This window comes from Odontesthes bonariensis, chromosome 4 (assembly GCF_027942865.1).
Source record: "Odontesthes bonariensis isolate fOdoBon6 chromosome 4, fOdoBon6.hap1, whole genome shotgun sequence".
Taxonomy (NCBI): Eukaryota; Metazoa; Chordata; class Actinopteri; order Atheriniformes; family Atherinopsidae; genus Odontesthes; species Odontesthes bonariensis.
This window is the reverse complement of record NC_134509.1, coordinates 15661426-15687682: the sequence shown is the minus strand read 5'-3', so window position 1 is coordinate 15687682 and position 26257 is coordinate 15661426. Positions and strand designations below refer to the sequence as shown.

The 26257-nt window shown below is 40.1% G+C and overlaps 2 protein-coding genes across 3 annotated transcripts in view; one reads left to right on the top strand and one right to left on the bottom strand.

Annotated features, from left to right (window-relative positions):
* Positions 1-101: 101 nt before the first annotated feature.
* On the top strand, positions 102-17414 carry gatb (glutamyl-tRNA(Gln) amidotransferase, subunit B). Its single transcript, XM_075464443.1, has 13 exons — positions 102-279; positions 2132-2285; positions 2380-2493; positions 7076-7274; positions 8286-8408; positions 8498-8611; positions 10800-10884; positions 12551-12595; positions 12957-13149; positions 13314-13447; positions 16637-16715; positions 16834-16968; positions 17052-17414. The coding sequence occupies exons 1-13, from the start codon at positions 134-136 to the stop codon at positions 17175-17177; spliced, it is 1647 nt and encodes a 548-aa protein (XP_075320558.1). The 5' UTR covers positions 102-133; the 3' UTR covers positions 17178-17414.
* Positions 17415-18032: 618 nt separating this feature from the next.
* The window catches only part of fhip1aa (FHF complex subunit HOOK interacting protein 1Aa), a 31325-nt gene continuing 23100 nt past the window's right edge, over positions 18033-26257 (bottom strand). For both annotated transcript variants that reach the window (XM_075463168.1, XM_075463169.1), the window contains 6 exons: positions 25826-25905; positions 25453-25655; positions 22462-23481; positions 22211-22389; positions 21967-22087; positions 18033-20432 (listed from right to left, as the gene is read on the bottom strand). In XM_075463168.1, the coding sequence (XP_075319283.1) occupies positions 20236-20432; positions 21967-22087; positions 22211-22389; positions 22462-23481; positions 25453-25655; positions 25826-25905 (1800 nt within the window). In that variant the 3' untranslated portion in view covers positions 18033-20235. The remainder of the gene's footprint in view (positions 20433-21966; positions 22088-22210; positions 22390-22461; positions 23482-25452; positions 25656-25825; positions 25906-26257) is intronic.

Genomic DNA, 26257 nt, shown 5'->3' with positions numbered 1-26257 from the left:
TCAAGTTGGAATTTACAGTTTTCCTGTAAACTGGGGTTTGTAGTTTTAAATGGTGGCTAGCACGGTAGACGCACATATTAAACGTCACTTTAAACACTACACTTCCCTTGTTAATGAGAGCACTTCGGAAAACATGGCTGCCTGCGGTGTTGCAGCTGGTGAGCTATTTAATAATATTAAACAACTATCAGTATTTTATCCAAAGGCCCCGTGTTTAATCCGACGAATTAGTACGTCGAGCTCTCAATGCCGCAGTCAACCCCAGCAAAGACCAAAGAGGTAAGCAAAGCTCCAATGTGGGATAATTTGTCTTGACCTGACTTGTTAACCTTAGTGTTGCGCCCGAAGAGGTAATCATGTCAGTTGTTTTCATGTTATTTGCAGCTCACTATCGCTCGTCCCATGTATTTTACCAAGCCTTGTGCTCCACCTCGTTGTTGTGCTACTGCTAAGCTTTTTACCGTCGTACTTTTATTTTTTTCACAAATGTCCAAGCCCAGCCAGGGTCCTCATGTCGAAACTCAGAGTTATTTATTTCTGTTGCCCCCGTAAAAAGTGAACACATGCTTTCAAGTGAGGGAAAAAGTTGTCCATTCGTTTGGCAATTTAGATGACAACCGATGCAGATATGCAAAGAAAAGTATAATTTTAGATAACTTCACTGCTGGACCTCTGGGAGAGGAATGTTGTCCCCTACTTGTGTGATATAAGATTATAGCTGCTCAACAGTCCTTTTTTGTCACATTTTTCATTTCTTGATTCAACAAATACATTCAGTTGACGAATGGTCTGGACTGCAGGCAGCGCTCAGACTCTTCTACTACAAAGCCATGCTACTGTGATAGCTGGTATTTATTTATTTAACCTTTATTTAACCAGATAAAAGTCAATTGAGATCAGGATCCCTTTCACAAGGGTGACCTGGCCAAAACGGGTCAGCACTGCAGCATGAGACATAACAGCAGCACAGCAGTATGTGTCGAACCAGATTACAAAGAATGACAGATAGAATAAAACAAACAATTTAGAGATGCAATCGTGATTTCATACAGAGACGTGGGAGCTGTAGCACAACCAACAATTTAGGATTTGAAACACAGGCACTGTTCAATGGATTGACGCTGCCTGTCTTTCAGGATAGAGCGGTATGCAGTGTAGTATTATCTCACTGAAATATACAAAGCCTTCCCTGAAAAAGGTGTCACCTGAATGGAAGTGCATGTTAATCTAAAACACATATATATATATATATATATATATATATATATATATATATATATATATACACACACCTTTCGGCATTGTTGATCCCTTTCCAAATATGGCTTTTTCGTTGCATGATGGAGCTTTAACCTGCATTTGTGGGATGGAGAACTGTCTCTACAGGCAGTGATATCTGACAATGTTCCTGAGCCCACACAGTGATTTCCATGAATACATCGTATCTGATTTAATGCTGTGCTGTCTGAGAGCCTCTGAGAACAATATTGATTGTCATCCATGTTTCTTGCACATAAAGAATATATTCTCTGAATCTTTTGATCGAATATTCAAACTCTTAAACATTTTACGTTGAGGAACATTATTCTGAAATTGCTCCTCAATTTGCAGTTGCAGTTTTTGGAAGGTTGCTGTACGTCTGCCTATTTTTTACTGCGCTTTTCATATCCAGTCATGTTACTGGCCTGTTGCCAATTGAACTTAAGTGACTGTCACATGTTTCTCCGGCTGTTTTTTTGTTTCTTCGTTTTAGTGCCACTTGTTTTGCCACACTTTTTTAACTTTTTTAAATTCTTTTTAGGTGTGTTGCTGCGATTCAAATTCAGGATGAGCTGATGTATTTCGTAAAATGTCTTATTTTGAATATCTGATCAATATCTATGTTCTATCGTGCAAATGCTGTTTTTATTTACACTTTACACATCTTCATGTTTCAGTTACTTGGCACGATGAAAACACTGTTAGGTAGTAGTACTGAATTATGACATAGCTTTTTAGAAAGGATACCGGTCACCCAGGATGAAAACATTTCCTAATTTGTCATGTTGTACAGTTTTCTGTCTGTTTTTGCTATCCTCGATCCACCTGTATTGTAGATTGTCCTTATCTGTCTCTTTTCCTCTTACTGTAGTGCCTCACAGCAGCTGGTCGGAGTGGTTGGCTTAGAAATTCACGCCCAGATTAACTCCAACAGCAAGCTGTTCTCCGGTTCTTCGGTTCGCTTCTCAGCTCCTCCCAACTCCCTGGTTTCAATCTTTGATGCATCTTTACCCGGTACATTACCTGTAAGTGATATTTAATTTAATTATAGCACAGGTTACCTTTGAATTTACATCCCTTCCTCTGAGATTAACTCGTGATGTTCCTGTGTGTTCACAGGTATTAAACAAGCGGTGCGTTGAAGCAGCAGTGATGACAGCACTGGCTCTTAACTGTACCATAAATAAGAAGTCCCTTTTTGACAGGAAACACTACTTTTACGCTGACCTCCCTGTGAGTGTTTCTCTTCCTGTCCTCCTTTGTTAGCAACAGGAGTTTGTTGTGTAGAGGCACTATCTGCATGTACTTCATGATGCTTCCTTGCTTTTATGTTTATGAGTTCTCATCGTCCTCGAACTTCTCTGACACCCTTTAAACTCTCCCAACTGTGAAATCTGATCTAAACAGTGAGCAAGCCCTGCTGAACAACGAATATGCTCTTTGCGCCAACAAAAAACATTGAAAAACATTTGTGCCTTTTAGTTACAAGCTCATTTGATGCACTGCAATTCGATTCCTATATTATCTGTTGGTCATTTCCCAGTATCCATACCTTTACTGCCTTTATTAATAATTTGGGAATGTGTGTTTTACCCACATAATTTAAAACATTATTGCTGTTGTAGACACCTTACAACTGTGTGGACATACACATAACTATGTGATGAGCTACGATGCGAAAATAGTCCATGCAAATGAAAATTAAGCAGGTGCCTTCAGGATGCCGGCTATTTTCTTACAGGACGTGTTTTGTAATAGTGGCCATCTCATTCATCTTTAATTAAACTCTACTTATAGTTACCATTGAGGACATGTTTGTGCAGCAGCAATAATTAACTCCGTTTTTTACTTATTTATTTTGGCCATTTGGAGGAAGGAATAACAAACTTTGAAGCCATATGTCTGTCCCTGTAGTTAATATAAGTCCTCCATTTATGGGTCTCTGGGCTCTGATTTGTCTCCCAATGTCTCTGAAGAAAAATGACTAACTTTGAAGCTCTTTCACTTAGTTTTATGTGTGTATATATGTGGTTTAGAACAAGTCATTGTAATCTGAACTCACAAGTGTTGGTATTTTTCAGTAGTGTGTTTTTCGTACAGCTGAGCTGAGGTTACTTTGAAGTGCATAGATTTTGTGACTTACGTTGTTCAAATCTGGCAAACTGACCTCATGATCTTCTAGCAAGCAACAAAATTACATGAGCCGTAGAGATCTTTTCTTAAAGCCAATTGTATGAAACTCCAAGAAACTCCAAGTAGATCGCAGCCCTTTTCACACTGCACATTCAAGGCAGGACTGGTGCACATTTGTTGCATATCATAGCAGCTGAATTGCAAAGTGAACTATTGATTTATTTTTTAATTTTATTATTTTTTTTAAATAGAAGAAGAAGATTTTTTTTATAATGCCGCTTATAGGTTCCCACTCTAGGAGCCCATCAGCGATTATTGGCTGTCTTAGCCTCTGGTGGTAACGTCTTGCCTTGTCTCGGTGTCATCAGCCAAAATCGATTAAAAATGCAGACAAATCAAAAAGCTATTAGAAAGCTAAACCATTATCAGACACCGGCCAGGGATTTAGTGATTTTTTTTTTTTTTTTTCCTTCGGTGCATTCCGTTCTCTTTTTGTTTTCTACACAAAGCATTTATTTGAACGCAACCAAAGCCCAGCCAAATGTGAAGGGAGAATAATACTTCTCTCACAAAAAACGGACAGAAAATCAGTGCGCTTTCAACACCTAAATCATTTCTCTTGTCTAAAGACTCTGAATAGCAGCAGAGACCGAAAGCTTGGTTAAAAGAAGATGTCAATATGAGGCAGAGACACAACTCCAAATAATTAGGTTAGTGCTTTAAAACTACACATTTAAATGATGCCCTCATTGCTAGAAAGACTGCTGCATTTAAAAACATGCTATAAGAATGAACTAGTCGAGGTTTTTTGGGGGGGTGGGGGGGACGACAAAGCATACAAATTTTTCTATTAAATGGTTTTGCCCTAGTGATGCCCTCTTTGCACTCTGTATTGGAGGCATGCATGGCAAGGTCTCTCATCGCATCAGAGCCCCGCGGTAATTTTACTGCCATTATGAGTGACATTTTAAGGAAAAGACTAAATGTCACGGTTGCTCTGCAGTGACTTGCCGTATGGAGACCTTTCCTAAAATATAAAGAAGTTCTACGATGAAAGATGTGGACGAACGCAGCATTTTGAATTTTCAGTTTCTGTCTTGCCCTGCTAAGCCATGCACATGCCTGGACAAGATAATAAGGAGGGTAATAATGAAGCAAAGATCCTTGCAAATATTTTCATGGAACTGCACAAAGAAGTGGCCTGAAATGAGAAAACTTCATGTAGCAGCAAGCAATAAACAGAAAAAAAAGAGTAGGTTTTGCTTTTATTTTTTGATTGCGGTATATTCATAACTGCAATGCACTGAACTAAATGACAACATTTTCCTATTTCTAACTTGTTATCTGACCAAAGTTTCTTGTGAAAATGTGATCATTATTTGTCTGTAGTTCTTAATTCTGTAGATGGATTCACTGGTTATTACGAAATGGCAGAAGTGTAAATTTGAATTTCCATGTTATATGAGACATAATCTCCTCGGAAAGTCCATGATTTTTTCTTTTTAAATTCCAACAAAATCCCTTCCAGACCCCTACAGATTATTGTTGGGTCCCTCCAGCTTTCTTTTGATTTGGCAGAAGTTTGCCTTACCTCCTCGGGATTCACTCGACAGTTGAAACACACAGAAGGGACGATAATACCTTTAATTAATTACAGTTATTGTTTTTCTATAAGGTTTTCAGGAGCACTTGTGCCAGCATCCTGTTCCTTAATGTCTGTTTAACATTCGTGTGCATGCCGAACACAGTTTTGAAAATGCTCTGCGTTGCTCAATGTTTCTTGTGGACGCTGAGACGTGCGTGTCTTTTATCTATTGTTTCTGTTTGCACTGAGCACAAACCCTGCTGCTGCCTGGTTGAGTTCTTTAGCTTCCATTAGTCTCATCAGCAGGTCAAAGAGAGTGGTGTGTTTCACTGCTGTGTAAAACAGCTTGATACAGTCGAGTCAGAGTGGCTTGATTTATGCAGCTGATGGGATACTTTTCACTTCTGACCTTGAGTTTAATTTTCATCTTTGCCTTCAAAACCAAACCAGGAGCTGGTCTGAGGCAGGAACTAGCCAGCCTTTAAATAAAAAAAATCCAATTGTACACCGCAATGTACATTATTGATATGTTCCACTAAAAATCCCTGATTGGATTTTGTAAATCACCACAGTTGCTCATTAAATGATTAATTCTGCTGTCCCTATTTAAATTGAACTAGCAAACAAGCCACACATGTATAAAAAATTGAACAGCCCTTTAATAACATGCCTGAGCAGCTCCACAGTAATTTAAATAATCACCATTTCCTTGAGATATTAAGTTTCTAAATAAACAGGCATACTGTAGCTGGGCTATGGAAGCTTTGATATGTTAAATGAGTTGATTAAGGGTCTTTATGACCTCCACTGGGTAGCAGAGAAAATCTTTAGATGACCCACGGAGTCTTGTTTGTTTGGAGTCAGAAAATGACTCAGCGAGTCACAACAGCAGTTGGTTTGCAGCGCTTCTGTCCGTTTCTGCTTTAACAGTTTGTAAGCAGCAGCATCGGAAAGTTTGGGTGAAAAAAGGACACAAGAGCTGCTCATTAAGGAGAGGTCTGCAGTCAGAGCATAAATGGGAAGGCTTAATGTGGCTACTGCAGCGTTGTTGGGAACAAACATGCCTCATCCAGGATCAGTTGATTTATTATGCAGGAAATTCAAATGTTCCTCACTTTAAATGAATGCTTTCTAGTGTACTGTTGACATTTTCATGGTGCGGCCAACAGACATCGTCAGCTGCGGAGATGAAAGTTGCTATAAGATTAGTAAGAATGGGGACTTCTAAAAAAATAAGAAAAATGAATCTGGAAAGGAAAAACTGAGAGCTGGAATCTGCAGCGGTTTTCTTTTCTTTTTTTCTTCTTCTCTTTGTTTTAAGATCAGGAGTTGTGGAGGTGATTGTGTCGATCAGGCACATCGTACAGAGAGCCGGTGACTAAGAGCCCCCTCCCATCCCTTCTCCCACGTCCTCGCTCTCTTTCGCTAAAGTATGATTAATGTTAAGCTCTTGTTATGTAGTTACCATAGAAACATGGGAAAGTAATACTTAAGGCCACGGGATCGTTTAGAAATTGAGGAGCACATGAAATATTAATTCTTGTGCTTTTTGTGCGTGGCAGCATTAATTGTAAGGGCAGCTCTCCCTCTGCATTTTTATGACAGCCCAGCCAATCAGCCAGCAATGGATGGTGCCTGCCTCACCCTTTCATGGACACATGTCACAGACTGCAGCACCAATACATTACAGGGGTTTTCTGCTGTACCTCAAACATGTACTGCCGTTGAAAAAGGATGTTTTTGTTGCACAGAAATGGATGTTTTTATCCAGTGAATTACAAAGCTGCTGGACGTCGGTCTGAAATTTCTTACATATTTCCATTGAAGGAAAAAAACATGTCAATGCGTTTAAATGACACCAGCAGAGACATTAAACAAAAGTTTCACCAAAAGAGATTTGAAAAATAAATGCACGCATAGGAAAACTCTTTTTGTCTTTTAAGATGGATGATATGGTGCATGCACTGCAGCGAGCTGATAAAAGCTTCAGTTCATGGCTGAGGGATAGTTGGGAAGAGCATCATCGGAAATGTTTTAAAGGTTCTGTAACTTCTGTGCCACCCACGGTTTTGTGTTTATTGTATTTTCTCCTTTCAGGCTGGATACCAAATCACTCAGCAACGTCGGCCAATCGCAGTTGATGGCACGCTGACTTACAGCCTCCTCGGAGGAAAGAAGAGTAGCCAGGTGATCAGAAAAAACGTGCACATCATTCAGATTCAGCTGGAACAGGACAGCGGCAAGAGTCTGCATGATGACGTCCGCAGCCAGACGCTCATTGACCTCAACAGAGCAGGTTAGAGAGCTGCAATGAAGCTATATAAGTCTGTGAGTAATCTCCGTTTGCTTATTGTCAGCAAATCCTGTTGCTGCGTCTTGGAGCTGAGTTATGATACAGCTTATTCCTCAGAAACAGACTTTCATCGTCTGAAAATATTTACAAAAACCATCATTATTGTTTTTCAAAGGGACCTGATGGTCCATTATGACAAATTTGTGGGCTATAGATCATTTTAGATCAACCTCAGTGACAGAAAATAAAATTCCTAATGAATACACTATTTACCTTTTTTGTATGAATGAAACTGTCAATGAACCAGATGTTTTAGGAAATGCCTTTGCAAGTCCTTTTTAGTTGGATCAGTTACAGTTGGAGTGAACGGGCTAAGATATCATTACCACAGACCGTAGGAGAGCTGGAACAGTTTTGAGTGACTAACAATACCGTTGCCACATTTTTAAAAATTATTATTATACTCAATGGTTGCAACTTTCTCATCTAAAGCCGCATTCATGCTCACATTGGAGTCCTTAAATGTTCTAGAGATGTTCTGGAGAAGTAGCATGTGAGGATTTGAATGTTTGCAACACTCGCTCTGGACTTTTTCAGTCTCAGGAAAGCCGTCCATCAGTGTCAACATGAGTAAGGAGCCTCTTCTGCTATTTTCAATGTCTTGTGAAGTAAACACAGGGATTCCTGCGTCAGACTCCTCTTGCGCGTTCTAGACCCCGTTCCCTTGCAACCCAACCCAATCCCCCCCCGCATTTCCAGCCAGGAGAACGCATCTCCAGCAGAAAGCCTCCTGCGGTGAAGTGCTTGTGCGAACAGCGACTGCAGAAAAAGATCAGATCTAATTATGTGCACATTCTCCTGAAAATATCCATTTGTCGTTTGTGAATATGGCTTTATAATAATTTTTCGATTATTATGCACATCAAAGCCAGTGCTCTTTTAGTTTGTCGCAGAGCAGCATGGCGCAGTAGGCACCCTGTAGATATAAAACACCGCCATCTTCATTTGTGTCAGGTGTGGGTCTAATGGAGCTGGTGATGGAGCCGAACATGAACTGTGGTGAGGAGGCTGCTGCAGCTGTCAGAGAGCTTCAGCTCATCCTGCAAGCCCTGGGAACCTGTCAGGGCAACATGTCTGGTATGTAAATCTTTTTTTCTCTGCCTGCCACAGCCTCTACACTCCTAAACTTAAACTTATTCCTGCATCCGTTACCTCTTTCCCGTTAGAGGGCCAGCTTAGAGTGGATGCCAACGTGTCTGTGCACAGGCCAGGTGAACCGCTGGGCATCAGGACCGAGGTGAAGAACATCAACAGCATCCGATATCTGGCCAGGGCTATAGGTAAGAACTAATAAACAGTCAACACTCAATACTGCATCTTAAAGAATCATAATTGATTGCATTATTGCTGAAACATATTTCTTTTATTGAGATGACATTAGCATTAAAAACATGCTGACTAATATCAAATGGCTTTCTAGGCATTCAGGCAGCTCTGATTTAAATACCCACATGACTCTGTAGTAGTCGTCACTGCGTGAGCTAAGGAATGCATCTGAACAGCATTGAGACTAAACACATTTCATCAGTTCGTACACAAACACAAGCTGAAACTCATGCAAAAAAGCACATGTATTAGTAAGCATACATAAAAGCAGCTGCCTTGTCTTTCTGTCAAGTAAAATGGACTGAGAAGAAGTGGAAAGCTGTCCTGTGGTCTGACGAATTGAGAATTTAAATTATTTTTGGAACTCGTGGGAGCTGCTTCCTTCAATGAAAAAGAGGAGAGGCACCATCCAGGTTGTCAGCTCACAGTTCAAAAGCATCCATGACAGTTTTGATACAGTGCACATTGTTGCACATGGAATTGGTAGCTTTTGAAGCAACCTGATGCTGCCATCCTGAGATGTCTTCTCAGGAAAAGCCTTATCTCAGAAAAACATCCATCCATTTTCTATACCCGCTTATTCCAACTTTGGGTCGCAGGGCAGCTGGAGCCTATCCCAGCTGGCATTGGTCGAGAGGCGGGGTACGGCCCGGACAGGTCGCCAGTCCATCACAGGGCCACGCAGGGACAAACCTTGTGCACTCACACTCACTCCTAGGGTCAATTTAGAGTCTCCAATTAACCTGACATGCATGTTTTTGGGTGGTGGGAGGAAGCCGGAGAGAACCCATGCATACACGGGGAGAACATGCAAACTCCACGCTGAAAGGATTCAAACCGGGAACCCTCTTGCTGCGAGGCGACAGTACTAACCACCACACCACCGTGCAGCCCTCAGAATAACAGCACTTCACTAACATTATGTAACAAAAACACTTTTTTGTAAAGTGTTGCATACATCCAGTTCAAAACAAGCATATATCTTTTAAAAATGACTCAGTTTCAACATTTGGTATGTTATATTTGTTCTGTTTTCAGATGTTACATAGGTTTGTAAATCGTTGTATTTTGTTTTGTTTAGTTTGTTTTTTACACTTTACAGTCGTGAACTTTTTGGGAAAGACAATGGGGTTTAACTTTAAGGACTAGTTTGACATATTTATAAGTTACTCTCATTTGATTTGTTTTTTTCTAACAGTTAGAGGAGAAGATGGACACCTATAAGGCAAAAGACCTGTTCTACTGTATATGTCTTTTGCTTTATGACTCGGAGAGAATTGTTTTCTATTTCATCCATTACATTTATTTGACAGCTATCAAACGGCAAAGAAAAACATTTTTATCATGTATGTGGTGATAAATAAGAGGATAGATGTTTTTAGTGTAGTGGAAACAAGATGGCTACATTTGTGTAGGGAGATCAAGATAGGAAGCAGCGTTGATACTGACCGAAATTTGTGAAGCATGAGTTAATAATAATAACTTGGACTTATATAGCGCCTTTCAGGGTACCCAAGGTCGCTTAACAAGAGAAAAGAAGGGGGGAAGGGTAGGGCCGGGGGGGTGGGTTTAAGAAGAGTAGGACATGGAGAAGAGATGTGTTTTTAGATCCTTTTTTAACTCTAGTAGAGAGGGGGCAGAACAGAGTTAAGGACTGATGGCCATTCATAAACAGTGAGCTGTGTGGTGGCAGCCGCTCAGTAAACAAAACAAGTGCATTTATCATATACACACACACGTGTGGATTATGTGTGAGCTGTATCTTCACTGACTGTCGATTGTGTTTCACCTTAAGCTAAAAGAGCCCCAGCCAGAACGTGACAGCATTTCACAGACATGTTTTTGTGTGTGCGTGTGTGTGTCTGTGTGTGTGTGTGTGTGTGGTTTGACATACTGTGATGCTGAGCTTGAATTATTTATCAATAAAGTTGTATCACATTCACTCAGCTGCTGGAATGATACTTATAAGCCACAAAGGGAAACATTGTTTATCCGAGTTATCACGCGGCAGCAGTCAAAGACACGAGGATTACCGGTGTATAACAGCCGGTGTTTGGCATTTACCACCAAATAACAAGTGTGACCTGTATTTGTGTTCATGTTCTCTGTGATTTTTTTTTTTTTTTTTTTTTTTTTCACCAGACTACGAGATCCAGAGACAGATTGGTGTCGTGCAGAGAGGGGGGACGGTGCAAAACGAGACCCGGGCATATGATTCCAAATCAGGGTAAGGGGATGAAAAAGCAGCACTGTGATGCCAAGATTTAGCCACTACAACACCCTCTGACTTGGATCTCTGCCTGGCTCATTAGTTCTGAGTTGTGCTGAGGACAAACCATCATGGTAATGATGATGCATAGAGCCATTTGGATGCTGCCGTCAGCCTGTGTTATCTGTGAGCAATGTGTATCTCGAGGCTTATGAGCTCACAGAATGAGCCTGCTCTCACACAGCTGAGGCCTTGATCATCTTCTGGGGCTCTGGCTCCTTCCCATGAGGCCTTGCATGTCCGAGGTGGCAAAGCAGGTTAAAGCGTGCATGAATGGCTCTGTTTTCTCATTTCTGTGAAAGCGGACAGAGATCTGATGATGCTGCTTTAAAAACATCCACACTGACTGAGACGAGTCTCCTGTACATATGTTCGCATCCTTTGTTCTATTATGCTTTTGTGAACTCCTTAATATCTCCACAGCCAAGCCACAGCTTTTTGGTCATTTTTGTAAGGTTTTGTAAATGCATTTCTACATTCTTGAAGAACAGACTACTTGAGTAGTGCCACTTGGGAACATTTCACTTGTAATCTTTGGTGTCAACCAGTATTTTTTCATGCGCCACTTTTGCAACTGAAAACGGACTAAGTACCAAAAATTATCTACATTCAGCTTGTGAGTGTCAGATTTAGTCCACATGCACAAAAAGCAGGTGAACATGATATTTACCAAACAGATATCCAGATACGTTTGGTGTGCCAGTCCTCGCTGTCAGCTGCCATATTCTGTGTTGGACTGTGGCCTTAACATTTACAGAGGAATACGCTCATCTGGTGACATCTGTATGTAGTTTTTTATCATGTGGCCATGAGACACCAAGATGTGGGAATGAGGTACAATCGCTTTGCCAATGGTTACTATATTGTAGCTGTGGGTTAGAATTGCCTGGGTAGGTTATAACAAAAATTTGTCCACCTTTAAAAAATGCTTGGCCAAGAGATGCAGAATAAGTTTGCTGTTATCTTTTATCGCACATGAAGCATGGATGCATTTGATTGAATCTAATTTTATATCTGTCTTGGGCTAAATTCTAATGTCTTGTCAGTAAAAATGGTTTAAATTGCCCGGCCATATGGAATTGTGTAGTAATAACGGCTTAAGTTATGTGTTGTGTTATTAATTGATTTGTATGTAATTTCTGATTTAAAGGGATGCCTCCCTACCCTGTACTGTACTTAGAGTTTAACACCAACTGTTACGTGCGTAGTTTTGATAGTGTAAAAAGATCTTCAAAAAGCTTAAACGGTGCATAAATGACACACAAAAAGTGCTCAAAGTGGTGGGCTGTATATATGTAATGAATGTTGGTTTGAAACACAAACAAAATCCAGACATTGGGCAAATGATTCTTTATTCTGTTTGATATATGCATCATCATAACATGTGGCCACACAGGAAAATATTTTCTACTAATGACACCAGACAAACTTGCTTCATTAAAGCCTGCCAGTCAAAAGGAAGGGAAGCAGATCTTAAATAGACAGGAAATCTCAGAGGGAGGGTGAACTGAGTGGATTCAAAAGAGTCCACACAAGTTTATTTAAACTGTGAGTCATGCAGAACTGACTGACCTTTTTGAAGCATCAAAATGTTGATTTATTTAATTTTTGTCTTGTTGTCTAGGGAGACTGTTCCTATGAGGGACAAAGAGGGTCTTCAGGACTACAGGTGAGTCACTTTTTCTGTTTTTTTTTTTGGTATTTATAGATGTGCATTTACAATATCAAAAGATTATTCTGCTCACTCTGGTACTGAGGAATAGCTGAACGATGGAGAGAAGTAAACCCTAAAGTTTTAAGACTTTAAGTGTGTGTGTGTGTTTCAGTTTAGGTGGGGGGATGACTGACAGACGGGTTTAAGGCTGATTGAGTCAAATGATAAGGGAAGCAAGTGAAATGTGGCAAGCGTGGTGTCTGGAGCACTATTAGTATTTCAACAAAAGCAAGCCTCCTCCTTCGTGAGCTTATCTGTAATGCTGATAAAGCACTCTCCCTTCGTCTTCTCCACCACCTCCCTTGCCTCTTTCCAGGTTTATGCCAGAGCCCAACCTGCCCCCTCTGATTGTGTATGAGGATAATGCATCGCTGCCCCCTGGCATTGACGCATGCCAGGTAGTGGTGGTGCAGAAGATAAAGGAAGGACTGCCAGAGTTACCCAGTGTCAAAAGAGACAGGCTTGTGCAGACGTACGGCATCCTGCCAGAGCACAGCGTCACTCTGGTGGTGAGTTTCTAAGTGGCTGAAAACAACTGCTCAGAGAGGTTTATTTCCAAATCAAATCTTCAGGTCTGAGTGAAATTAGCTTCAATTAAATCTGCTGGGCCTGTCTTGATTCCACTCTGATGATATGCTAAATGATAAATCATTCCCACTGTGTTGTACTGCAGAATGAAGACGGTTTGATGGAGTACTTTGAAGCGGTGATGAAGACGACCAAGAGGGAGCCCCGGAATGTGATTGGCTGGGTGACAAATGAGCTGTTAGGTCACCTCAAACAACAAGACATGAGTGTGAGCCAGAGGTGAGAAGCACACTGACAAATCACTCCATATTATATTGATAATAATCACAGGTCTGATTGGTTGGTCACCTGTAAATGATTAGTGAGTTCAGGCTGTGATAGGAGAAACAATGAACAGATAAAGGGACAGCAGGGAAGGTGGCTTTATTATTGCTGCCCTAATTTGAGTTCCATGAGCTCATTTCTACTGAACTTATTCTTGTCTCTGCATCAGTGGTTATTTATGTAGAGAAACTACATTTATTTGGCTCGTCTGTTATCAGAAGTTCAGCCCCACATCTTGTGACTAATAACTAGACTTGAGTCAAGACTTTGATAAATACCATCAATTTTTATATTGGTCAGATATCCTCTTTAGGAAAATGCATACGTGAACACTGGCTCTTAGTTAATTAGATGATAACAAAAATTTACCACAGAAGGAAGAGGTTGGATGTGGAGTTTTGTCCTGGCAGTAACCAATGCTGGCATTTTCATATCAGCAGAGTCAAGCGGCAGTCGGGCCAAAATTTGCCTGACAGAATTTACCAGTGTGTGGTTTGGGTTGTACATAACTGCAGGAGCTCAGCTTTCAAAACCAGGCCAAAACATCCAGAATCAAAGAGCTTTTTATCTTCTTTTTAATTTGTTTTTATTAGAATACTATATTGTCATGATCCTGGCCAACCTGACAGCATTTCTTCATACCTGTAGCCGGTCCTATTTCACCGTGCAGTTATAAACAAATGATATTTGTTGAGTGAGACGTCAGGTCGATGCCCTTCTCAAACTACCTGAACTCCACAAATAATTTCATTTCACATGTCAAAACTCATGATTGAATGTCAAGGAGGCAGATGAAATCCAGACCAGAGGCAAATCAAATTTCCCTTTTACATCGAGATAAATGGCATCATTTGTGTCTGACTATGAGAAAGGCCCTTTTGCAGTCTAACAACCCGTCACAAGGCCTGTTTGAAAAACAGTCTGTTAGCTGGAGAATGCTAAATGCTGGAAGATGTCCCACTTGAAATTAAAGACTTATTGGCTTTGTTTAAATTCAAATAGTTGCCATGGTTGCCAGCTTTCACACGTTTGCTTTCAAAACACACTTTCACCAAAAAATATACTTTGCTGTCCACTGGCTATTAATTATCTCCAGTAGTTCATGTTCATGGCACACTGTTGTGCTGAATATTGGACAGTTATTTCACCCCTTCATTTTAAACGATTTCTTCAAATTGCAGTTTAGTAGTTCCTGTGGATAAAATGAGAACAGTTTGAACTAATTTCAGCTGAGACCAGTAATGAAACACAATGATCATTTCTCAGAACTGAGAGCCTTCGGTCATTACAGGTCACGTGAAACTCAAGAAATGTACCGACGTCAGTGTAGATGCTGTGAGCTTTATTTGGTCCAACACTCCAGTCTACTGTGAAGCATTTGTGTGGGAATAAACTCCAGAGGTGCGGGGCTTTATTTATGCATAGAGCTGCATTTGCTTTGTTTGAAAGGAGGAAAGTTGTTGAAAGAGAGTGTTTCCGGCAGGACCGTGAAAAGCTGCAGACGGGGGACAAAGCAGAGTTATCAGAAACATTTTTTCAGGATGTGGAGTTAAGATGGTATAAATGGCATTTTGGGATACCTGGTAAATGTCTCAAAGGACTTTCTTTTAAGGACTGCGAGGAGCTTCTTCTTTTCTTCATATGATAATTTGCAGCTTCAACATTTTTGCTGCTGCTGTCCCGTCACACCAGCCCTTTAGCTCCTCCGGCTCTAAGCCGTTAGGTTGGAATAATATAATGAGGAGTTTGACAAGGGAAACTTAAGATGTGTCATTAAGAGCACGTCCAGCTCAGATAAGCTCAGGTTTTTCCCCCTCAAAAAGGGTGCCTGCAGCTGTCTGCAAAGGCAAATTCAGTGACAGATATGTGGGTGGATTGCGATAAACCGATGACAGAAAGGAGAAATATCTCACCAGACCCACACCGTGTCGGTGTTAAAATGGGTACATTTTGAAAACAAATATAATGAGTCTTCTCTTTTTCAATCCCAACCTTTTCTGAAATGAGCATGCTAAGACTTGTCCAAAAACCAAAGACTCCTCTAAGCAGCTGCCTAGCACTCTGACAATGAAAATAACTGACGGCCACAAAGCAGGAGAAGGCTATGAGATGAGAGCAAAGGGTTTTCAGGTGGTTTGAGTTCTTTATGTCATTGTACTAATGAGAAAAATTTCACAGAGTACAACAAGTAGTAACAAAAAGCAAAAGTCAGAACCCTGTTTAGGGACAATAGACCCTCAGGAAGATATACGTATCAGCAATTTGCAAATGAGAATTCAGCTGAATCCCAGCTTTATTCAGGAAGGAGACCTGGAAGCCATTTGCATGAAGGATGCGTTTAAATCCCTCAAATGCAAACTGAAATATACTTTTAAAACTACAGTCAGTGTTTTTAAGCTTTGATACTGTTTGATGCAAAGTGCTTCCCATTTCTTTTGCTCAATACCCTTCTCATTTTTGTAGTTTTAAAACTGTTAAAGGTTGAAACACAAAGTTAATTTAATCTTGCTTCGAATATTTGAGAAATGTCCCATTTTGAATTTAATGTCTATGGAAATAGGGCCATTTTTTTATTTGTTTAGCTACGTTCACATGTTCTTGTATTTCAGAACATGTTATCCATTGCTTTGTCTATTACTTTTTGCTAACTATTTCAAGACAGTTTAGCAGTTACTTTTGGCTATTATAAATGTTTGAAACTGTTTAGGAATATGCACGTTTTCTTAAATCATTTCATAATTTTCATATTGGCAGCTGCTGAAAAACCCTGTGAGATAAAAGTACCCTGACTGGGGATCACTATTGTATGTGACACTTGTTCATAAAGCTGGAGACCTTAGATTTCCCACAGTGCATCGGCCTTGTTTTCCAGGAGATTTAACCTCTAAATTAGAGCTCTATGTACACTGAATGTGAGTGACAGGCTTTTTTTATTCCATTTTCTTTTCTGGTAACTAAAAGGATAAACAAGCAGACACAGGAAAGGCAAAAGCATTACAGTCAAATTGCAGATGTTGATTGCCTTTTTGTCCTTTCAATTTGACACTGTCTACTTTGTCTCTGTCCATCTCCCCTACCATTTCTTTCACCAATTCAAGTCCATCTATTAAAGTGTAGTTAAATTAGCCCTTGATTTGATTTCAGCCCAATCTCTCCTGATGCCTTGGCCGAGCTGCTGGAGCTGCAGGAAACGGGACACATCTCGTCCTCAGTTGCCAAGCAGGTCAGTCCGCCACACAGACCATGCAATTATTCCTGTCTGTCTGTGACTACACGCAATCCAACTAGTGATTTCCAACTTTGATTTCACCTGCATCTTGCTGGTTTTTCCACGCTCTTAGGTGTTCCAGGAGATGTGGCTGTCAGCGGGAAAGACGGCCCCACAGATAATCAAGGAGCAGGACTTGGGGCTTGTTAGCGACACTGCACAGCTGCACAGCATCTGCCAGAAAGTGGTGGACTCGCATCCCAATGAGGTTGGTGCTCAAATGCTAAATCTGGTAAGATTGCAAATCAAGAGAATTCTGAGATATTGTGGGCTTTCCGTCCCTTACTGTAGGTTCACGCGATCAGAAATGGGAACAAGAAAGTTCTGAACAAGCTGATGGGCCTGGTTCAGAAGGAGACTAAAGGGAGAGCTGACCCGGTTCTGGTGAGGGAGATCCTACAAAAGAAGACTTCTTGAGGGGCAGACTGCCCTGCAAGAGGGTGAAGTCATGGACAATTTGTTGTTGTGGAAACCAGCCGCATAAACTGTTTTGATAGAACTAGGCTTAGTGGAAAATTAAGTATGCTTATATCCTGGGACTGACAGTTTGTAAATAAATTCTGGACTATGTCTCACTGGGCTACAGCCATTATGATCTGTATTTATGAATGGAATTCATGTCTTTGAGAAGTAATAAAGCTTTTCAGATTAGAACTGTGTCTGTGGACCTGCTTTTTTTTTGCCGTTCAGTCTGTTTTCGCCAGGGAACAGAAGGCAAAAATTAATGTTTAATATTCTCACATGGCAAATAGATGTTTGTATTTTATGACTAGTTTTCCTCTTAAAATTGCTGTAAGGAAGGCATTAAAATAAGAGGGCTAGACTCCCCCCCCCTCTGAAAGAACTTTCTGTTCTTTACAGATTACATACGACTGGCTATCACCAGACTGGCCATTATGGTTATTTGTGAAGCAAACTGCTGACGTGACAGATGCTCTTGGACCCTGCCCAGTTCATGCATCCCAGCAGCAGAGTGATCATTTAGCCCCCTCTTGTGGTTAAACATGTTCTAATCCTGTTCTTGTACATACTACTATCCGTATTGCATTTTCCCTGCCATAAACCTTTTTAAGAAAACCAATTAGATATGAATTAACGTGAATACAAAACTCTTTTTACATGGACATATAAAAAGGAATCAACAGCTAACGATGGCAGAGACATTTTTAGTTTAATATATTTTCCACCCATGTAATGACCTGTTTGCACAAACCGTGCAACATAAAGTGAATTAAGAAAAAAAAAAAAAGGCAACACATTAACCATATCTGGTTTAATTTAGCAGAAATCTTCTTTATTGTCTTTATGCATTTTTATCTCGGGCATCAACAAACAGCAGCCTGGTCAAACCTTCAACAGAAAACACAGAATCTTTGGACTTCTAACTGAGGCAGAAACTAACCGTAGCTGTACTGACTGCAGGCTGATAAAGTGCTCTGCAACATTCTTTCATTGGAGAGAAAGACCTGTTTCCCACAATTCAAAAAAATGACTAAGTGAAACAAATGTACAACTTGTGTTGAAAGTCAGTTAGTTCACAAAGAACCTGGTGCATAATTCATTCCCTGCATAGCAATGAGTAAAATAGAAACATAAAATAAACATTTATTCCAACCAAGAATGAACCCATCACTTCATCCTTTAGAGTAATGTGAGTAATCTGTCATAGGGAGTCAAATTATGAGCTGCCTTGTTCACAGCCCACTTTCTTTACCATTTTTCCAGATAATCCAACAGTTTACTCAGAAATACTTAAAGCAGTTTAGTGTGTCAGGGTCTGATTATTGATTTTTTTTTTTTTTTTTTTTTTTTTTTTTTTTTAATGAGAGAAACAAAAAAAAACCATCAGAAATAACCCGTCCCTAAATGAAGGAACTGCATAGAGGTCCACCCCAGATTTCCTTGAGAAAATGTTTGACTGCCAGTACATTTCTAAATTACATAATGTCTCAACTGTTGCCTACTTTCAGCCTGTGCGCAGGTATTAGACTTTTAGTTAGTTTGAGCTTATTGTAATAAAATATTTTCCAATACAGTTTATGCTTAAACTGTAAAAATCCTACTTCTGTTTAAATCCATTTAATAATCATCTAAAAAGGGGGAAAAAAAACAGGGAAAATATTAACTAAAATAAAAATTAAGGCACCAGTTTGCAAGTACATACACACACACGCTTTGTTACAAAATATATATGTATCCGAATGATCTCATTTCTTCATTCATACTATCAACCGTGTGCAATAACTGGACTAAAATAAAGTTAATTCACAACAGGCTGCCCTTGGTAACATTCAGAATTTGTTTTCACCAAATGAATAATTATGAGATTTCAGAACTATCAGAATTTACAAAACCCTCCACAATTGCTAAGCAGAACGTTGATAACAATTAAGAAAAATAATAATTTAAATACCCATTCCCATTATCAAAATATGCTAAACTTACGTTTACTCCAAACATGCTTGATTTGCAGTGTTCTATTTCACCACATTATTTTCCCTATATATATATATATATACACACACATATATGAAAAAGCATCACTAAAAGTAAGGCGAATTAAATACAACATTGATCCAGTTTGTCAATGTGTACAGATATAGAGAAGGTGAGAAACTAGTGCATTGTAGGAAAACTGCTTCACCCACAGCTGTTCAAGAAGTACGAGAACAGAATGTGCATTTAAAAAAAAAAAAAAAAAAAAAAAAAAAACTCCTGAGGTACCATCATGAATCAGCAAAAAAGAAAAATCACCAAAGCAATCTCCGTCGAGCACACAAAGATTTTGTGGAAATCCACTCTGTAGTTTAAAGACAAAGGTGACCAACTTATTAAGTTGAGTAACAGTGGTTCAGTAACAAAGCCTAAGCTTTGACATGTTTTATGCGATGTCGCCAGCACTGCTGCCAGTCGAGTACAGGGGAAATAATGATCAATCAAGATTAATTGTAATCTTGTGGCATTAAGGCAAAACTCCCAAAAGGCCACCTGATTGTTTTACTGAACCAGACTGAACAGCATGTCGTGGTTGGCGCTGGTTCCAGAAGACATTCAGAACAGGTGCTGAGACCTGACTGGTCCGATAAAGGGCAGATGTTTGCTAAAAATGGTTTGTTTTTGTTTTTCTCCATTAAAAACCAAAAACACTACAGTCTTTGGTCTGTGAACCCGGTGCTTAGCTGTATGAAGGTAATTAGCTGGTGCAAGTTAAGGAAAATGGTCAAGATTTAACAGCTCAAAGTCCGGACCTCCGTCTTGGCTGCCAAACATTTTTACAAAAGTAGGGTGAAGAAATCAAAAAGCACTTGAAGTTGATTTTTTTAACTTGGAAAAAGAAAAAATACTTTTACAATCACACGATTACTCCAAGTAGTACCTGAAAAAGATGGCTAAAAAATATATATATATATATATATATATATATATATCCAAAGAGTCAAGCTCCATCCATCATCAGAGGCGTGCTGGGACACTATTACTCTTCCATAGGAATGTAAGATAAGATGGACTGCTCCTGTGCGATCGCAGCCAGTTCTTTGAGGAACTCTGTGAAGAGGACGGTAGCAAAGACCTCCGTCTGATCCGGAGAGATTGCTTTAGGTTTTGGTGGTGGCGAACTCTTTAATATCCTTCCCCCATCATGGTGGTTGGAGCCACTGCTGCCGTTTTTGTCTGAGAGGAGACGAATTGATTAGGTTCCATGGAGAAAAGGAAACACACGGGTAGAACAATGTATGGCTGATACACGCACAAATCTGCATGTGAGACATGTTATGAAGAGAAAAGTTCCAATGCCGAGTTCTCCTTTTATGAATAATTTGAAAAGTAGGATCTGTCTGATAAAACAAAATAAAATATTCCCTTTAAAATTCCCCATCTCTCATCTTTACACAAACATTCCTCTGACATTTTTTTTTAGAGCTTTTACAGCTCCACAGCTCTGAAACTATAGGGATATAGTTCTAAAACATCGCTAAAGCTCAAGGGCTCAAATTAAAACTGTAGCTACACTGCAAAAGATGTATGACCTCATGAAAACATGAAGAATTCATTCTGCTTCCTAAAAGTAGGACACTATAGCGTGCTTTCAGGAAGACATCACTGCAGCACTTATAAATGGTACTTTGGCCCGCGCTGCACTGCCTGATTACTGCTGTAACTGTGTAATGGCTGATTTTTTTACTTGGTCTTGGATTTCCCAATTCCCCTAAAAATTGTTTTCCACATGCAGCCATAACGCAGACATGTGGATCAACACGGCCCACTGGTCAACAACAGGAAGTTCTGGTGCTCGCAAGTTATTCCGATGCCATGTTTATGCAGTCAGGCAAAATGGAAATGACTTGCTAACTTGAGTGTCTGATGGCTGTGTGTTCACATTTGTTGCTATGAGTTTCTACTTTGGTGCCAACAGTTTAAATACGGTTCTAAAACAAATGTTTGTCATTTCCAATATCGCACAGGGGTGTACAAGCAGCTGGTGTACAAGCAGCTGGTTTACTAAGCGTAGCATAAAGACTGGGGGTAAGGGGCAGGAAAACATCCCTGGTGATCGTCCTGATAATGTTGTTTCTTTTCATCCCTGAAAATCAAGTTTTATTTTTGTTTTTAAATGCGCAACATGAGAAAAAATAAATTAATTTAAAAAATAAATAAATAAATCAGCCACCAGTGCTAAGGCTCAGGATTTTTGCTTTGAATCTGCAGAGCAACACATTCAATCTTAGAAAGGCAAGGTCAGACAGCCTGTTCCAAGCAGAATATTGAAAAAAATAAGAAATAAATCAATCCTACTTTTTGTAAATGAGAAGTTAGCACAAGGAGAAATTAGAGGAGGCCAGCAGCAGAGACTTGGTCTTGCCGAGCGTGTGGACTGGCATTTATTTATTTATTTATTTAAATCTCATGGCAAAAAGTCGGAATGTTCAGTTTTGAGAACCACAGATGATTTTTGAGTAACTGCTGGACTATGTAAAAGGGAAGAAAAAACAACAACATGCTATTTTAGCCAGGCTACTCACTTACCCATTTCCAGTTTTTAATGCTAAACTAAACAAACGTTTGTAACTTCATGTGTACTAAATGGACACGAGAGTTGTAATCATCTGACTGACTTACTATTCGGTTAGGATTTTTTATTGTTTGCTAATACAGATTCCAGTCATAGAGGGCATAGCAGAAGACACTCATAGCTGTGTATTCTCACCTGTTGTTATGAATGAAGCCTCTCTTGCCAATAACCAGTGCTGAGCGGCAATGATTAGCTCTGGAAAGTCTTTCCTGCTGGCAGCCTGCTCTTCTATCTGGTTCTTCACAGTAGCTAGCACCTGGAAAAAGTTATAGAAAAAGACACAAGTGTGAATGAAGCTCCGCTAATGTTTCATCTCATTATTTGAAAGGTCAGTCTCATTTGCAAAGCAAAATTGCAGGTTTCCACGCACGTAGGTTACCTGATAAAGGGAGCGAACAGTCGGCTGAAAAACCAAGTTGGTGTTGAGTAGGAATGAGCGAAGGAGAGGCTGAGGGTAAGCAGCCAACTGGGCCAAGATGCCCGTCAGCAACAGGTTGATATGAACCGAGTTTGAAAGCATATTCTCCAAACGAGATAACAGCACACTCACAAATGGGCCTGCGGGAAGAGTAATAATCTTTTAACTTCCATCTCTGGTGAATAATTATAATAATACTCCTCTCTCCTTACCTGTAAAAGGCACCGAATGGCTTCGATTTGCAGTTCCACTGAGTAACCTGTTAATTGTCCCAAATGGTGACTGCAGTTTCTCTGGCTCTGGGGTTTCCGCAGAGAAGGAGGTGAAGTCCATCTCTTCCTCGTCCTCGTCCTCGTCCTCGTCCTCCTCCTCCATTGGTGTGATAGGATTCTTCAACTCTCCATCAGCTTTGACCTGTTTCACACCTGCTTCAGGATCCAAAGTACGAATGAGCTCCTCATACTGAGCTAAAAGGTCTTCACCCGACTCAACAGCGCCGCTGTTTTGGAGGTTGGCGTTGCAATCAGTCGGACCTTTGGCTTTGGTCTCCAAGCTGTTCTTGCCATTATCAGTCATTACAGGGTCTAGAAGCGTTAGACTGAGCCCGTTTCTTAAGGGGACTTCTGCAGAGTCTTGCTGAGGTTCCTCTGATTGTGAGCCTCTGGGTTTGCACTTCTCAGCTTCTGTGGTGTCTTTCTTTGCAACGAGATCGTATACCATGGCATCATCCTGGAACTCATTTTCCTCAATGTATGCACCTTTAACAAACATGATAGCATTTCTTCTCATTTCCTGGATGTGACTTGGGGGCTCAGCAGGAGAAGGCTGCGGAGCTTTGTTCTCTACAGGAGCCTCGCCTGTTTGCACCGGACATGCGTCATAACTATCATCCCACTCCAGCTCCAGCTGGTTGACTAGGGATGGCTCTGCACTTGATAGCCGGCTGGGTCTAGGGGGTGGCGCCAGTAGCTGTGGGACTCTCTTCAGACCCATCTGGATTTGTCGACTCTTCAGCCCTGGCTCCTCGAGGACGCCCGGCTGGTATTTCTCAGGAAGTGGGTTCTCGCCATCATATGGTGCCGACCAAACCTGACAGGCCCGCATGCAGCTGCTGATGCTAAGTCGGGCGTCATAGAGGTAATGAAGATAGCTGACATCCAGGTAGATTTCTGACCCGATGGTGCAGGAGTTACCTGAACCATCGTCCTCTTCTGAGAAGCTCTTTTGTTCCTCTAGCAAAAACAGATCAGAAATTATAAAAGCTGGCATGTAGCGTAGAAATGCAGCACTCACACAGAGCAAAAATAATGAGCTTGACATCTAACTACAAGGGGTAAAGTGATGCAATACAGCGAAACAGCAGGAGATCTCAGTACTTGATAAAATACTAACAACCATCCCTGTTATCTTCTCATATTCCAATTAAATGCAGTTCAACATCTTACAGCGCACCATATGTCTGAACATATTTTGATCTCGTAACATGCATAAATCATACTTTTATTATCTTAAATGACAGTAAACAATTGTACACTTGTCTTGTGTTCTTTTTGGTTTGACTGCACACGACCATTACTTTGGTTATAACATCGTCCCACTTAAATGGGCTTATGAATAGTGAAACCGTAAATGAAAAACCAGCTAAATTATTTCAACTTGCAGCTGATTTTGAAAGCAGCAAAAATATTCATAAAATCTGTTCAACAACGCAGCTGCAAAGAATGATTCATTTAGACTGTGACACGTACTGAGATTTCATCCTCAAATTATATACGACCTCACACCTCATACTCACTGCATGAGAATGAAGTTCTGTTTACAGTTCTAGGCCCATCTCTCCTATCATCAATGCTAATATCATCAGCACTCCTAATATGGTTTATAAATCCCTCCTCTGCATTAAACCGTAGTGTCTGTCAATTAAAAAAAAAAAATGCGCATATTTCTTCCATCGAATATATAAAAAGTCTCAGATTCTGAATCACATCCATTCTCGCCTGCCATTAAACTACGGCTTTCACTTGTAAAACTACTTCTAGATATACTGGACAACTGGATAAAGAACAGTCCATCCGTGGTACAGATCATACCAACAAAGCAGTGGATATTTATTCTGCAATGCTGATTATGAATATAAAAATAAGTTAAGTGGAGTAAGAAAACCCACAAGGGTCAATTCTGGGGGCCTTTCTTTAGAAGCTTTACGTGCTTCACCTTCTCAATATTTCTCAGAGAGGATGGGGCTGTCTCTCGCAGTAATTCAGAGGATACCCAGATGTATCCAGTGCACTCACTATAGCCTCAAAGACCTGCTACGCTTTGTGTCATATCTATACCTTTCTTTAACTAAATAAAAGTACGACTGACAATATGTTTTGATAAAGAACGAAGGCATGCACTCAGAGTTTAACTAAAGAGAAAAAAAGCACCAAAACTAACACTTAAGAATCTTGGTGTACCCACTGATGATGGTTTAAAGTTTGGTGCTTTGATATCAAATATGTTCACTGAGAACAAGTCCAGCAATAGTCTCAGATCTTTAGGAACAGGTCAGCTGGTAGAGTCCAGATATCTAACCGAACAAAGTGAAGTGGCTTTTAGTCATTCTGCTGCCCTCTGCTGGGGCCAAGTCAACCTGGAACTGAGCTTTGTTCCAACTGTAAGCCTTCGGTGTGTCAGTTATTTTCCACCGCTTTTTGATTAATATGCCACCTTATTTCTTAAACTTTATTTTACGCACGTCTACACATTTATCAAACATGTATGCTTTTATCTAATTTGTAGTCAAATTTGTTTTCTGAAGCTCTTTTAAAGCGAAACATAAAATGGAAACTTTCTCTTATTTGTTGCCAAGTTTTCTCCCTAAGCTTGACGTGAAGCATAATAAACTGCCTCGCCTTACCGGCGTTCAGTGCAACATCTTTTGGCTTATTAACAACCTGTTATCATAATCTATTCAAATGAAAATACGATCGTATTTTCCAAGTGGTCTTTTTTTTTTTTATATATATATATATATATATATATATATATATATATATATATATCATAGATGCAGCTCCTTCACATCTAAAGCTTTACCCGCTATATAGTGGTGCAAAGAATATTTCACATTGTTCTACCACAGTATAAGTGAGGAAAAAAAAAAAAGTCCTTCGTTTTAATAAACAAGAAACACATTTTTCTGCTTTATTCTTTGTTACCTGTATTGCTTGACTTATTGGGACTCTCTGCACCCTTGGAAAAAAGGATGGAATCCAGCTGTCGGAGGGGTGGGGGACTATGATCAGGAGAGCAGCAGGACGGCGTCAAGGCCAGAATCTTGGCCGCCGACCCCGAATAGAAGTCCCTCTCCCTCACCACACGTCTCTGACTCAACATCATGTGATTGCAGGGGATCAGGTACCTACGGAGGCAGATGGAAAAGGAGCATTAGAAAAACCAATGGGCGGTCGTAGGGGGAGGCGTAGGGAAGGATTGTGAGCAGACAGATGGTAACAGTGGGAGGTAGATAGTAAAAGCTCATCATGTTGTAGACCAATTAGATGCGGCATGCATCATAAATGGGTTACTCACCTCAATACGAGCTGCAGCATCACATCTTCACAGTATAAGCCAATGAGGGTGCGGAAAAGTGCCAGCGACACAGTGCCCAACTGGAATATTCCATGAAAAGACACAAAGACATAAAAATCTGATGAGCATAACCGGAAAAACTCTTCATTTTTATGAAATAATGCTTAAATGATCAATTAGTCAAAACGTTAATTGTCAAAAATCTAATTCTTTCATTATCTTAAGAGAAAGTACCAATAATTCTTTCTCTCATTGACCCTCCTTCTTACATCATCTAAGACCTCTGTATTTCCCAAATAAATTGAAAAATTAAAAAATAAAGCACAATGTTCATTTTGTAAACTCTGGTCCCAACCTTAAGTAAAAATAGACTACAGTAATGCTAGTGCTGGTTGCCAAGACCCCGGTCCTGTTTTACATGATTCCCTGTTC